The sequence below is a fragment of the Cervus canadensis genome, chromosome 6 (genome assembly GCF_019320065.1).
Source record: "Cervus canadensis isolate Bull #8, Minnesota chromosome 6, ASM1932006v1, whole genome shotgun sequence".
In the NCBI taxonomy this organism is placed as follows: domain Eukaryota; kingdom Metazoa; phylum Chordata; class Mammalia; order Artiodactyla; family Cervidae; genus Cervus; species Cervus canadensis.
Window position 1 is genome coordinate 14,039,713 of NC_057391.1, and position 14,117 is coordinate 14,053,829.

A 14,117-nucleotide genomic window follows, 5' to 3' on the forward strand; every position below is an offset into this window, starting at 1 on the left:
CCAGGGAAGAGCTCAAAATTCTGACAGAAGCATCATAATGAGTCTTCTCAAGCTCTGCAAGGCCGCAGTGAATGCAGCTCGTCACACCCGGTTTCCTTTGGTCTGGGGTGTAGTCAGATCCTTCTTCCCAACATTTAGCTGATGCTACCTGTTCTAACCTATTGTATATTCTGCTTACGAATGAATATCCAGGACTACATTAGTATGCACTGGGAATGAGAATTTATACATGGTGCTGCAAGAAATGTTGCCATAGTTTGAGCTCTCTGCTTGTTGCTGTTTCTCAGCTAGCTTTATCTTGGGAATGTGGAAGATGGTTCCAGCACCCAAATACAGAATATTAGTCTTCCTGCAAATTGCCCTTTTTAGGAGAAGCACAATCATGGCAACCCAGGATTACACAGTGTTGTACAGTTTGCAAAGGCAAAGCCCATTCTCAACAGGCTCTGTGAGGTAAGAAGCAAGAATCCACTTTAGTGAGGATCCTAAGGCTTTGAGGGGTGAAATGATTTGCCCAAAATCACCTGTCTGGGAAATGGCAGTGTCAGGACTAGACCCCTGGCCCATCTCTAAACCACAAGCTGTAAAGGGCTAGACTAATGGTAGTTGTTAAAACAGTAAAAAATTTTATTAAAGACATGCTAATCCCACAGCTGGAATCATTTGGTTTCCTTGTTGTCCTCTTACTGTGGTTAGGTCTGTCATCTTGCTGTGTCTGCCATCTCCTGCAAGTGAAAGGAACACTCTTCTTTTCAAACATCCATCAGTCTGAGTGTTCAGGCCCAGGGGAGGCTCTCTTGCCTTCTCGTTCAGTAGTCCCGCACAGGAATGGTGATCTTCTGGATGAACTCGTCATACTTCACTTTGCCATTCGGTTCGATATCTGCTTCCCTGAAGAGATCCTCCACTGCAATAAATCACAGTAATTTTTCAGTTTGGCTTCACTGTCACATGATAAAGCATCCAGTTGGGGGTTGAGCCTCCCGAGGTCTCCCCTGAGCCTCCAGCTGACTGCTTCCATAGGTGAGGAAGTAACCCAGTGAACAGAAAAGGACAACCCACTCCCTCCCACTTGCAGACCATGGAATCAATTCTGAGTTCATCAGGCTTTCTGCAGGGGCCAGGATGGGGGGTGTACTGGTAAGGATTCAGTCAATGAAACCACCTTGTACTTTTTTTTTCCTTCAGAAAATATCTGGCTCCTGTACCAGTACTTCCAGAAAGCGTTGGCCTGGATTTTACCTTCTACCGCCTACCCTCTCAGACACCCTCCATAACAGACATTCCTGCCGCTCCATCCTGGGCCCCCTAGCCCAGACTATGGCCTGACATCCCCCCACCCCAAGAGGGGGCTTGGTGACAAATGGTATCTGCCACTATCACCTCTTTCTGAAAGTGTTTTGGAGGTGGGATAGTACAAGAGAAAATAAATTCAACTGTGTCTTAAGCTCAAAGCCTACAAAAACTGCCATTGTTCTCTAATATTGCTCAGAAAAAGAAAGAAACCTACATTTACTGGTTCTGGATTCCTGGGGTAAAATACAAGCTTGTCCCAGGAGTTGACAAGGAGAGCCAGTTCGGTTGACACTTCTCAATGGTGGCTTCTCAGGACCCGCCTCACCCTCTTACAAAACTCTCTCACTCTATGTCAACTCTGCCAGCCCCAGACAGCCCCAGCACAACTCTGGACAGTGAGGAAGTATCACCTGTGACTTGCTGCTTAAGCCTCCTCCTCAGAATTGTAATTGCTGTGCACTGTGCTTAAGCTGATAGTACTTCTGAGTCTTTTTAGAACACTGAGCCTGTAATTTATCTTATTTCATGGAGAAGCTTCTACCCATCAACCACTTGGTTAAAACTGTCCCAATGGACAGGTCCGGTACCAATCACTGCAGCCTCCAGCTGTCCAGAAGAGGGGCAGCTGGAGTCTGACGGTGCCTTCTGGTTAGAACAGCACAGGGAACCGGTTTGCGAAAGAGGCCTCCCCCACAGCCATCTCAGCTGCTCCAAGGATGCTTCTGCAGTAAGCCAACTTTTCTTTCTATCACTGAAGGTAAAGGAGTCTTACTTCCAGTGTCACCTTTCCTATCTCCCATAGACAGAGGAAAAGGACATCAGTCTCTGGCAGACACTGCCAGTTTTTTGAAATGTTTCTTTACTGGTTAAACAAATGGGAGGGAGGTTTGAGTTTGGGGACCGTGGTATTGTTTTAGACAGATCATTAACCGCAAGAATGAAGGCCCCTGCTGGCCTCTCTGCTAACACTCCACCTGATCCGTAAAAGGCTGAGTAGTGTCCTCGGAGCCCGGGAGGGAAGCAGAGCCTGTGATTCCCTGTTCACGTTAAAACAGCCACAGTGAAAGATGGGAGCGTGATAGCTACCAGCCTGGAAGAGCGGGGGAAGCTCCATCTGCCTTCTCTAGCGCTATTTTTACTTGCTTTGCACTGTGCCTTTGTGACTGCAGATGAAATCTTAGCAGGCTGCTTTATAGAATGTTAGCTCTTGCAGGGTCCTGAGGGATTGCCTATTGTAACCTCATTTCCCAACAAGGAAACTGAGGAGGGTGAGAGAGGTTAAGAAACTCACCTGAGTTCCCCCAGAATGAGGGGGAGCCAGGATTCAAGTCTGTTGTGATTTTACCAAAGGCTAAAGGCCCGTTATTACTGGAGCGAGCCCTTTTCCTCCACCCACTGTGTCCTCCTGCCCCAATCACAGGTGAGTCCAGCGGCCTACCTAGAAATTGCAGCCTCGGGGGTTGGTGGGTGTGGACTCTGGTGGCAGCCTGGCATGGCTACTGTGGCTGGACTCGGCCCTCAGCCGGCTGGGAGGACATCTGCAAAGGGCTCAGCATCGGGGTCACCCTCACTATGAACATCGGGCTTTCCCGGAAGGCCCAAGCCCCTCATCTGGCTCTGAGGCAGGAAGACAGGGAAGGTAGACAGGACGTTCCTTCTGGAAGAGCTCAGAGCTGCCTGACTCATGAGAAAAGGGAGCAAAGTAACATCTCAATTTAGAAACTTGGCCGCAGCAGCAACTTCAGAAGACAGCTGTGGGGAAAGGAGAGAACTTGAGCAAGGTCGGGGGGTGGGGGTCCCAGTGTCTTAAGAGCCCTGTGTCCAGCTCCTAGCTCTGCTCGTCACAGGCCACACACTGCACCTGTTTCTCTAATCAGTATGAGGGGGACACTGCTGATCCTAGAGGTGTCAATAGTCACTAAATGAAGGCCCACAGTGAAAGTTTAAAACATAGAGTAATGCCCAAGTAGATCCTAAGTGGGTTTCCCTACTGTCCCTTCACCCTGGCTAACTTCTGCCACTCACAGTTCCCTAGTTGTTTTCCAGGTTCCAGGCCAGAGTTCACCAAGCTTAGCATCTAGTCCCAACATTCAAATGCCATCAAATGCAATGTCTACATAATCCACGTGGCATGATTTGGACTTTGGTGTGCCCCCAACTCCTTGGTCACCTCCCACTGTTGGGAGATAGGGCCCCAGGCCATTACCTTCTTTGGGGGTGAGCTTCTCCCCCAGTTGCATGAGTCTTGACCGCAGTTCAGATGCCATGATGTAGCCTTTCTTCTCCTTGTCTGCCATCAACATGGCCAAAAGAATTTCCTTTTTTGGGTCCTCTTGTTTTATTTGCATATGCATGATGGTCAGAAAAGTAGAGAAATCCAGCTCTCCATTTCTGTCTAGGAAACCCCCAAACAGCTGAGTGAGCAAGGAGGAAAAGGCTTCTCTTGGGGATGTCAGCTGGCCTCCTGCCCAAGCCTTCAAGGCCAGCTCAAGAGCCACCTAATTCAGGAAGCACTGTGATGGTGGCTGTGTTCCTGGGGAAGAGGCTGCAGCCTGTCTTGCTGAGTTCCCACCATGGATATGCCTCGTTTAATCTTCCTAACAGCCCTCAGTGCCTGGATGTCTCATTTTGCCCACTAAAGAGACAAACTCAGAGCACAGTCGATTCAGAGCAGTGACAAGACCAGGATGGCACACCGCTTCCTCTGCCCCTTCTGGATGCTTCTCTCGCGCCCTGAACTGGAGGAAGTGCACCAACATGTCTATCCATGTCTGTCCTCCCCCTCTGACAGTCGCTGCAACACAGCTACAAAGACAGGTGGAGGATGGGGCTCGAGCCTCGCTCACTTGCCCTTCCCTCACTGCAGCCTCCACTCCAGCCCACAACCCTCCTCCAGGCATGCCTGGGGCCCTCAGCCCAGGCCGGGCTCCAGCTGCAGGAAATCGGAAGTGCCTGCCCCTGCCCACGGCTTCCTGTCTGAAGGAGACAGAAACCAGAGGAAACCAGCACGCTTTGAAGACGGAAGCAGGGGCTCTTGCTGGCTGAGCCCCCCGTCACCAGGCTTGGGGCCTTCAGAGGCCACCCCGAGCCCGGCCTCAGGACAAGCTCCCAGTGCCGCTGCAGTCGCCCTCCGATGGGGCCTCGGGGTAACCCCAGCAGAGAGTGGGAACCCGTCTGAGAGGCGGGGCAATGGAGGTCCAGTTGGGCTGTTGATCAAGTGTTCCTTGCAGGCCATCCCTTCCTCTTTCCTTCCTGAGTGTCCAGCTACCAATGCAAACAGCCATCCTGGCTTCTGATACTCCTCCCTCTTTTTTTCTTAAAAAAAAAAAAAAAAGTTGCCACCACCAACAAAAAGCAAGTTGTTTTTGGTTGTAAAAGCAGTATGTTTTCTTTGTCAAAAATAGAGGAAATGAGGAATGAAAAATCACCCATGATCACATCAGCAGAGGATAACTTGGTAACGTTTTGGGTGGGTTTTCCTCTACATTTTCTTGCAGTTTTGAAAAATTTTTCGGAGATCAGTGTTAGAAATGAGAATCTGGTTCCAATCTAATTCCACCATTGGCTTAAGGACTCAGAAGTTACCAGCTGGGCTCTGAATCTTGATCTTTATCTGTAAAACTTGGATTAGGATAGTGCCTCCTTCATGGTGTTGCTGAGCTAAGCAGAGGACACATACTAAATAAAGGGACACTTCCATCAAAACATGCTTGGGATCATTCAGCACTGTCTGGACTGCAGGTTTGTGACAACGGTGGTGAAATGTGTAGATCCCCCGGTCCTCTGGGCGGGGGCGTCAGCTGTTGCTATGAGCACACCTGGCCAGGTGCCTCCAGACCCCCAGCCAGAGAGGTCTGGCTGACACTGACCCCTCATACCTCTGAGCTGCTCACACCCGCCTGCCTGCCTGCGTCCCTGGGACAAGAGCTACAGGGCTCAGGGCCCACCCGCTCACCCAGACTCCCGTGCAACCGGCCCAGCCGGGCCCACTCACCTATCCCGTGAGTCTGCAGGTGCCGCCGCACCTCCCCAGGCGTCGGGCTGGCCCCCAGGCACCTCATCACCGTCAGGAGGTCCGTGGCTTTGATCTTCCCCCGCTGCTGCTTGTCGTATAGGGAGAAGCACTCCTTGTACTCTGCCAGAGCCCAGAAGGGAGAGTCAGGGGCGCTTTTCCACCCGCCCCCCCCACTTCTCCGTCCTCTCCCCCTTTCTGCCCCTCCCCTTCCTCTTGCCTGCTTCCCACTCCTCCTCCCCTCCTAGAGTGGCCAGGCCCAGCAAAAAAAACAAAAGAAAAATCCAGGGCTGTCAAGGGAAATTGAATTTCAGGTATACCTCGGTCCATGAGGTCACAGAGTCGGACAGGACTTAGCAACTGAACAACATGCTTACAAAGGTATTTGTTGTTTATCTGAAATGTATGTTTAACTGCGTTTCATCGGTCAACCCATCCCCTTTCCCTCCTGACCTCCCTTCTGCCTCCTTCCTCCTTGCTGCTGTCCTCAGTTGACTAAAACCACAGTGGTGAAGAACCTGCCTGCCAATGCAGCAGACATAGACATGGATTCGATCCCTAGGTCAGGAGGAGCCCCTGGAGAAGGGAATGGCAACCCACTCCAGTATCCTTCCTGGAGAGTCCCATGGACGGAGAAGCCTGGCGGACTGTAGTCCATGGGGTGGCGAAGAGTGGGATGTGACTGAAGCTACAGCACACACAGGAGAACCTGCTCGCTCTCTCTTTCCAGGGCCAGCCCAGGGGGACCAGGAGCCCACAGCAGGGCACCAGAGTCCCAGGGGATCTTAGCAAACGGCAACTTACATGGGAAATGATAATAATGCCTTGGGGCTTGCTGGAGGACCAGAAATCCCCTCTGGGAGGGCCTGGCAGAGAGGCCATCATACGTGGTGACAGATAGCACAACCCGGAGTTCTGAGTCCACTGCTGCAGCCGCCCGTCTCGGGGCTGCTGAACTCTCAAGCCGCACTCTCACACAGGCCCTGGCCCCACTCAAGACTTCAACAGGCGCTGCCCGAAGTCCTCCCAGCTCTGCGGAGATCTTCCTTACTGCTCTCCTCGCACCCTCTCTCCCCTCTGGAGGTGAAGTGGCCTGCAGATCCACAGCTCCCCAGCCCAGTGGAACCAGCCCCACCTGCATCTCCCCTGACGCCCGGCCCTGGAGGCATGGGGAGGCCAGCCAGGAGCTTGGGAAGGTAAGGGGCCCTTACAGAGGTCCTGACCACGGGGTGGGGATGGGGGTGGAACTGGCCAAAACTCCCGCCTTGGGCAGCCCCCGGGACCCATGGGTAGGGCTCCAGCCTGAGCCCCGACGGGAGCATGCGGGGCCCTGCACTATTCCTCACACCCTGCTCTCTCCCACTTCCCGCAGCCAGCTGGTTCCTCAGAGGCCTGGACCAGCAGCTCCTGAGCAGACAGTAACAAAACCAGCCAAAGCAGCTCCCACGACTAGCGCTTTCCCCCAGGCCCCGTGTCATCCGCACTGCGGCCCTGTGGGGAGGGGCCCTGGTTGTTCCCATGCTGCAGACGGAGCGAGGAAGGCTGGAGCAGCCAAGGGCTCCTGGCAGCGAGGGCAGTGGGCAGCCCGCTCTGCCCAGGAGGCCACCCTGGAGCTCCCCTTCCAAGCAGAAGCCACCAGAGGGCCGGAGAGCGGGAGAGATGGCAGAAGGATGCCCAAGCCTAGGGCCCCTTCAAGCTGCCTCATTAAGGCCACTCCCAGCAGCCTAGGATTTCAGGGGCCTTGCTAATCAAAGGCAGGCCAGGCAGTGGGGTTTAGGGACAATTATCTGCTTTGATGCCTGTGGAGAGGTTGAAGGGGAACCTCCCGCCCTTTCAGAACTTTCCAGAGACTGAGCTTTGGAGGGGCAGACCACCAACAGGACCCGGCAGCAGGAGCCAGAGTGGCCCAGGGAAGCAGGGCTTAATTGGTTCCTGTAAAACCTGATTCCCTCTAAGAGGGCCCAGGCCACTGGGGATAGGGACAAGGGCCGCCCTGCACGCAGGGCTTGAACTCAGCCCCCCCGCCCCCCTCCACGGGACCTGTCTTGGCCACCCCAGCTTACCTTCTGTCTGGGTTTGCCTCTGCCCAAGGGATGGGCCCACTACCTTCCCAAGACCCCATCCTGTGACAGTTGACCACCTTCCGACAGTAGCTGGGTGGGGACATCACACTCGGGACCCAGAATGGACCAGACTCCACAGGGGGCAAACTACCTCCCTCCATACTCGGCTCTTGGGGGCCCATGGCCCCTGGTATCAGCAGGGCTAGATTCAATTGGGGGCCCATCTCCTCCCGTTACCTAAAATGTGTTCTGTCTTCCTGCCTTTAAAGATCTGGGGGGTCCTCTGAACTTGGCAGCCGGCCCTGAAACAGTAGGGCTCTTCTCTTTCTACTCCTGCCCCCCTCCACGACCTCTACACCTCCTCCCTCCCTGCCCTGCCCTCCACCTGATAGACCTGCCTGCCCTCCAACATCCTGTTTACTTTGCTCCTTTCCTCTGTGGTCCCCGCCTCCCGCCAAGGCGAACCCTGTGAGCACAAGGATGTGGGGGTCCTCTGTGCACCGCTGTATTTTTAATCCCTAGAACGGGGCTGGCACAAAAAAAGGACTCATAATTGTTGAATGAAAGAACACATTGGGTTAAACAAACTGGATTAAAATCCCCTTTAAGTTTTCCCTTTGAAAATGCAAATGCCCCACGGCAAGAAAGAATCCTCCCCAGACCCAGGATAACACCAGCTGTGCTGGGAATGGAACAGCCAACTCTGATGACATCTGTACATGGTGTAGACTTAAGGATGTATAGCATACAACTTACAAGTAATAAAAACACTGATTATAAATCCCATCTAGCCAATTGATTATCACAAGTGAATTTTTGCCAAGCTCTTGTATCCATTGCCAACCTACAGTTTGGATTTAACCATAAGTGAGGTAAGCTGCAGGTCAAGGAACGCAACTATTTTCCCAATGACTACACTGTCATTACATCTGATGAGTGATCTACTATTAAACTATTCCTCACCTTTGCGCAAATTACATCCATTAAACTGAAACCTTTCAAATCTTCAGCACTACTAATTGCAACAGAGCTATCTTTTTAAAACTTTTGTATAGACGAAGGGACTGGGACATTCTTTCATCTTCCTTTATTTAACAATGGTTCACAAAATTCCTAAAAGTGTACCACGTAGCTCATGCTAGCAGAGCAAGCTGGCCCCGGATGTCATCTGGGTGACATCCAGGCCCAGAGTCAGATGCGTGACCGCCATCTGCTCTGTCTCTTGCTCACAGCAGCCTGATGAGGCAGTGTTATTACTTCCACTTCACAGATGAGATCATTGAGGCTCAGAGGTGACTGGAGCCCAGGCCCACTGCCTCCAAGGTCCCTGGTCTTCCCACTCAGTCTTCCTTTCCTGAACGTTTGTGGTCACTTTCTTTGTGTCAGACTTTAGGATACAAAGGGAATCTTACCTTCTTCCCTTCTGGGAGATTCAGAAGCCCCAGAGGGAGGGTCAGTGAGCCCCGGCACCAGGTTTGGTGGGGGGACGCTGACAGCTGGATTCCAGCCCTGAGACTCATCAAGTCTTGTCTTAAGACCTAGGTAGGAGAGGCCCCTATCCTGGGCCTTGGGTTTTAAAAGTCCCTGCTCTGGCCCCCCTTGAGGGGTAAGGATATGAAGGGGCCTATGGGGAGATGCCTGCAACCCACCTACCCTCTCTCCCTTATAGACGCTGCTGGTCCCCAGAGCTCTGCACGTCCTGCCCAGGTAACCCACCCTCAGTTCAGCTCCCTGCTTCAGCTCAGCCGAGCCTCCCCAGCCAGGTCTGGCCCCGGGGTTCTGTGTAACCCAACTCTGTTGACTTGGCCTCGCGGAAACAGAACCAGGCACTGAGGGAAACTGAAGCTGCCTGGGGGCAGCAGGTTTGGGGATTCAGGGAATAAAGTGCTCCAGATGCCAACACTAGGCTTGCTGTCAGGGCAGAGGGACCCCCGAGACCACCTCCACTGGCCTTCACCCTTTACAAATGGGGAGACTGAGGCCCACAGCCTACACAAAGCACCCTTTCCGAAAGCACAGCCCTGGGCCCTGTTCTCTTTCTCAGCCAGTTACAAAGCCCCCTTCTCAGGTGGGGCCCTCAGCCACAACCAGCTGGTGTCTCTCTGACCAGCCCCTCTCCCCGCCTCCCCCAACTATCAAGTTCTGGAGGAGAACCGAGTGTGCTCCCTCTCCTATCAGGCCCTCTCGTAAATCACACTGACCACTGTACCAGCGACAGTTCTTACCTCCAAGCCTTATCCCCCGCCCCTCCACCAGGCCCTTCGTGGTAGCAGTCGGCCCCTGGCTCGTGGGTGGGCCCAGCTCTCCCACCAACAAAACATGAGCAGAGCAAATTGCCTAATGAGACCCATATTTTGCTGTGAGTTGCTAATGAAAGAACAAACCAAACCTACCATTAATTTGGTCCTGGGAAAGAAACTTGGCCTGCAGCAGAGAGAGGAGAACAGTCAGGAAGGGACTCCATGAAAGCCCCCTGCCTCCCCAGCCCAGGGCAGCCTGGCCAGGCCACACAGATCCTCACTCACCATCGCGGGGCCTCCAGCTGCCACCCGTGGGCTCGCTGCTCCCAGAACTGCCTTCCTGTTCCCCTTCTTCCCGGCTTCAAGTCGAAAGTCCGCTCAGCCGGGTGGAGGCCCCGGTAATAAATCCACGGCTGCCATGGAGACCAGGCCCGCCGCCAGGGGTCAGATTCCGGCTTCCTGTGCACGGTGGATGCCTGGCTGTGGGGCGGTGGCAGCCTGGGTTTTGAGAGTTGGGGGCTGCACGAGGGCTTCCCGGCACCCGGCCCTGCACCAGGAAGCTGATGTCCTGTAGCCAGAGGACAAAGGCCGCTGTTCCTTCCTGGGAGCCCTCCGTGGACACTAAGAAGGGGTCACCCAGAGAGGGGGTCGCTGGGTCCTCCTGGGCCTGCCTTCAGGGGTATTTCTCTTTGAGGATTGCACTAGGGGCTAAATAAGTCTCCTGGGTGTCGGGCACTTTGCACACCCCCTTTAGGCTCATCACACACCACCTCATTAGCTCAGTTCAGTCGCTCAGTCGTGTCCAACTCTTTGCGACCCCATGAACCGCAGCACGCCAGGCCTCCCTGTCCATCACCAACTCCCAGAGTTTACCCAAACTCATGTCCATTGAGTCAGTGATGCTATCCAACCATCTCATCCTCTGTCGTCCCCTTCTCCTCCTGCCCTCAATCTTTCCCAGCATCAGGGTCTCTTCAAATGAGTCAGCTCTTCGCATCAGGTGGCCAAGTATTGGAGTTTCAGCTTCAGCATCAGTCCTTCCAATGAACACCCAGGACTGATCTCCTTTAGGATGGACTGGTTGGATCTCCTTGCAGTCCAAGGGACTCTCAAGAGTCTTCTCCAATACCGCAGTTCAAAAGCATCAATTCTTCGGTGCTCAGCTTTCTTCACAGTCCAACTCTCACATCCCCACATGACTACTGAAAACCCACAGCCTTGACCAGACGGACCTTTGTGGACAGAGTAATGTCTCTGTTTTTTAATGTGGGAAGAAAACTCGCGTGACACCACAGCCCAGTGACGGCCACCTCCTCCGCCAGAGCCTTGGACGCCGCACACAGGAGAGAAAGGCCCCCCGAGGAAGACCTCGGTGCCCATTCCACAGCCCTGTGCCTCAGCATCCTGGCCTTATGTTGAGAGTCAGTGGCCAGATGGCCAGTTTTCAGCTTGAGTCAGTTCCCTCCCCTCCTTCTGGGGGTGTGGTAGGTGCCCATGCTGGGGTCTCTGGCCCCACCACAACCCCTGGCAACCCAGGGGACTCAGAGGGAGACCTCTTAAAGGACTTTCCTGGTCAGGAAGGCTCCCCTTTTCTTCCTTCCCCACCACTCCCCACTGCAGCTCCCACCCCTTCCAGCAGAAGCTGCTGACTCTCCCATTCCTCAGCGGTTTGTCCCCAGCCCACCCTCCCCACACCCACTGAGGAAGTGAAGGGTTGGGTTGCAGTGATGGGCACAGCTGGGTCCCCCCTCTTCTCCCAGATCCCTACTGTATCCCGTGCCCACAGCTGGTGGCTGCCCTGCCCCTGGGGCTCTGACTGCAGGGCCCACCCACCCCGTCAGGACCGGCAGGTGCGGCCACACAGGTTGTGCACTGCACCAGGGCTCCTGGTCTGGGGATCAGCGGATCCTGCAAAGGGCTGCATGTCTGCAGAGGGACCTGTTGGTAACTTGTAGAAGTCACATGGATTGGATGGGGGGGTCTTTGTCCCCTGACCATTTCCTTGTGAAAGGCTCTCTTTTCCTCTACTTCACACCCATTTTGAGACCCAGAGAGTTTTAGCTGGAGGTTTCTGACTCCTCCCAGTTGGGGCTGAGAAGAGGGAAGGCTGCTGGGAGCAGGAGAGGAGGGAGCTTCTATCAGCCTTACAGGAAGAAGAGGAGAGGGGACATCAGGTGGGGCCTTGGAAGGGCCAGGTCAAGGGCTCACTTGGAATCACCATGTATTTGGAAAGGGGCTCCTGGGGGAGACATGACCACTGGGCTGTACCCCCAAGGTCCTGAAAGCCTTGTAGTAGCCCAGCCTCGAGACAAAAGAGCCCGGAGACAGAGACAATTTATCAGATGGGGGGATCTTACGTATCTGAAACCACATCCTGGAGCAACACGCCACTGTGGACGGCAGACGGCAGGCAGGACACGGCAGGGCCTTCTGCTACTCTGGAGGCGGCGGCGGCTACCAGTCACAGAGCACTGACTTCAGAGGGGCTCATCAGTTACCAGGGAAACCATCTGGGGGCACGGGCAAGCGTGTGGACAGTCACCGATAAAGGCCTATGATTAAGAGGACTGGATGGTCCTGTGAGTGAAGTAGGGACTGGTGGAGCAGGAGATACACAGAGAGCAAGTGAAGAGCCATCTTGAGTGGCCTGGCCATACACGCCCACACATCTGGCGTGACTTATAATCCTGGCCCTGCCCCTCTTCTGAGATGTTCCTGGGGTCAGGTGTGCAGAGGGGCATTGCAACCGGACATCACAAATATAATTACAGATTGTTGTTACTGCTGTTTAGTCTCTAAGTTGTTTTCGATTCTTCTGCAACCCCATGATAACAGTAGCTGGAAGAATACCAAGAGTTCCTGGGTGGTGCGGTGGTAAAGAATCCACCTGCCAACACAGAAGACACAAGAGACATCGGTTCGATCCCTGGGTCGGGAAGATCCCCTGGAGTAAGTAGTATTCTTGCCTGGGAAATCCAATGGACAGAGGAGCCTGGCGGGCCACAGTCTATGGGGTCGCAAAGAGTTGGACAGGACTGAGCACACACATGCAATCAAGACACAAAGTGTGCTAAAGATAGTTAATTCCCCAAGAGGTGGACCAACTTTGGCTGAATTTTTCGTGGCAGTCCACAGGAGGGAGACCCTGCAGTCAGACCTACCAGTGGTGAGGCCAGGACTTCCCAGGTGGCTCAGTGGTGGGAAGTCTACCTGCCAATGCACGGGACATGAGTTTGATCCCAGGTCCCAGAAGATCCCACATGTCTCGGAGCAACTAAGCCCCTGCACCATAACCACTGCAGCCTGCACGTTCCAGGGCCTGAGAGTCACAACTGATTCGCCCCTGGGCTGTAACTGCTGCAACCCGTGTGCCTAGAGCCTGTGCTCCACAACAAGAGAAGCCACTGCAGTGGGAAGCCCGTGCTCTGCAACTAGAGAGTCGCCCCCACTCTCCACAACTAGGGAAAACCCGCCTGCAACGACGAAGACAGCGCAGCCATAAACACCTAAATAAAATGGTGAGGCCTCCACAGTCACCTGGTCCCCAGATTCCCTCTGCTCAGGCTAGGGAAGAAACGTAAGATGCTTAACAGGCACAGTACAGAGAGATCGTGGCCATGAAGCCACACACAAGCAGTGACAGTGTTCTGAGATCACACCACCCCAGCCTGCGGTCGGCGTCCCAGCCTGCAGTCCCCACAGCTGGCGCCGGAACCTGGAGAGGGGGTCTGACAGACCCTAGGGGTCATAGAATGGTGACTTTCTCCAGTAGAGGCCTGGATGAGTGACCTCAGTAGTGGTCTCAGCTGGGGCTGAGTGGAGGACAGCTGAAGTCTGTAAGACCCTTTCTAATCCTATTCCCCACGAAGCGGCAAACCCACACCATCAGAAACTTACCTGCCAGTCCCAGGCCATGTTACACCGGGTTCCCCTGGGAGTAGGTCCTGTGGTCAGGACAAAAACAGTTGGACTTGGATGGTGCTGACTAGTTGCTTTGGGGTTACCATGGCGTAGTCTCTGGGTTGAATGCTCCTGGCATATTCAGTTATAATGTGGGAGGCTTGAGTTAGCCTCCTAGTTCACATGTCAGAGAGCGGATTTCCTGTCTCACTTGCTGGTTAAGTAAGTAGCCCATCCGTCCTTCCGCTTAGCCCAGCAGCAAGGGAGGAGGGTTGTAGGGCAGGTGGAAATGCCAGTGTCTATGTCATCTTTTATAGGCCAGCTCCTGATTCTCATGGCCCATAAAGTGGTTTCCTAGGTCACTACTGCAGCCCTTTCCCCACAGGGGGCGTGCAGCCACCAGCACGCCCTCTCGTGGTTTCCTCGGGATTTATCCAGATGCTGTTACAGGCCAGTCACTGCTGTCCACCTGCGCGATCACCCCAGACCCACCTATCCATGTGCCTGTATTTCTTGGGAAACATTTTCAGGAAACTTCCCAAAGAGATCTCGGTCAAGAGGGACATGAATCTCCAAGGCTCCAATAATTTACTGTGATATCTTTCC

The 14,117-nt window shown here is 54.0% G+C and overlaps 1 protein-coding gene and 1 long non-coding RNA gene across 3 annotated transcripts; one reads left to right on the forward strand and one right to left on the reverse strand.

Moving 5' to 3' along the window:
- Window positions 1-603: 603 nt before the first annotated feature.
- On the reverse strand, window positions 604-10,417 carry CALML4 (calmodulin like 4). 2 transcript variants are annotated; one of them, XM_043470892.1, is made up of 5 exons: window positions 9,897-10,417; window positions 9,765-9,795; window positions 5,291-5,431; window positions 3,503-3,691; window positions 604-907 (listed from the first exon to the last, which is right to left on the reverse strand). In XM_043470892.1, exons 1-5 carry the CDS (start codon window positions 9,897-9,899, stop codon window positions 810-812), a joined length of 462 nt encoding a protein of 153 aa, XP_043326827.1. In that variant the 5' UTR covers window positions 9,900-10,417; the 3' UTR covers window positions 604-809. The 2 variants fall into 2 exon arrangements, with proteins under 2 accessions (XP_043326827.1, XP_043326828.1); XM_043470893.1 differs by lacking the exon at window positions 9,765-9,795 and having other exon boundaries at window positions 9,897-10,411.
- LOC122443082 lies at window positions 884-3,895 on the forward strand. The gene is made up of 3 exons (XR_006269898.1): window positions 884-1,023; window positions 1,189-2,023; window positions 3,696-3,895. It is a non-coding gene; the product is annotated as an uncharacterized LOC122443082 (long non-coding RNA).
- Window positions 10,418-14,117: the final 3,700 nt, after the last annotated feature.

What these genes read in the sequence shown, in the direction of transcription:
- CALML4 (XM_043470892.1), bottom strand. An exon ending in TTCCCAGGACCAAATTAATG is followed by an intron (nt 5,432 to 9,764) that starts GTAGGTTTGGTT and finishes GGGCTCTGGCAG; the next exon opens with AGTACAAGGAGTGCTTCTCC. An exon ending in GAAGCTCACCCCCAAAGAAG is followed by an intron (nt 908 to 3,502) that starts GTAATGGCCTGG and finishes GATTTATTGCAG; the next exon opens with TGGAGGATCTCTTCAGGGAA.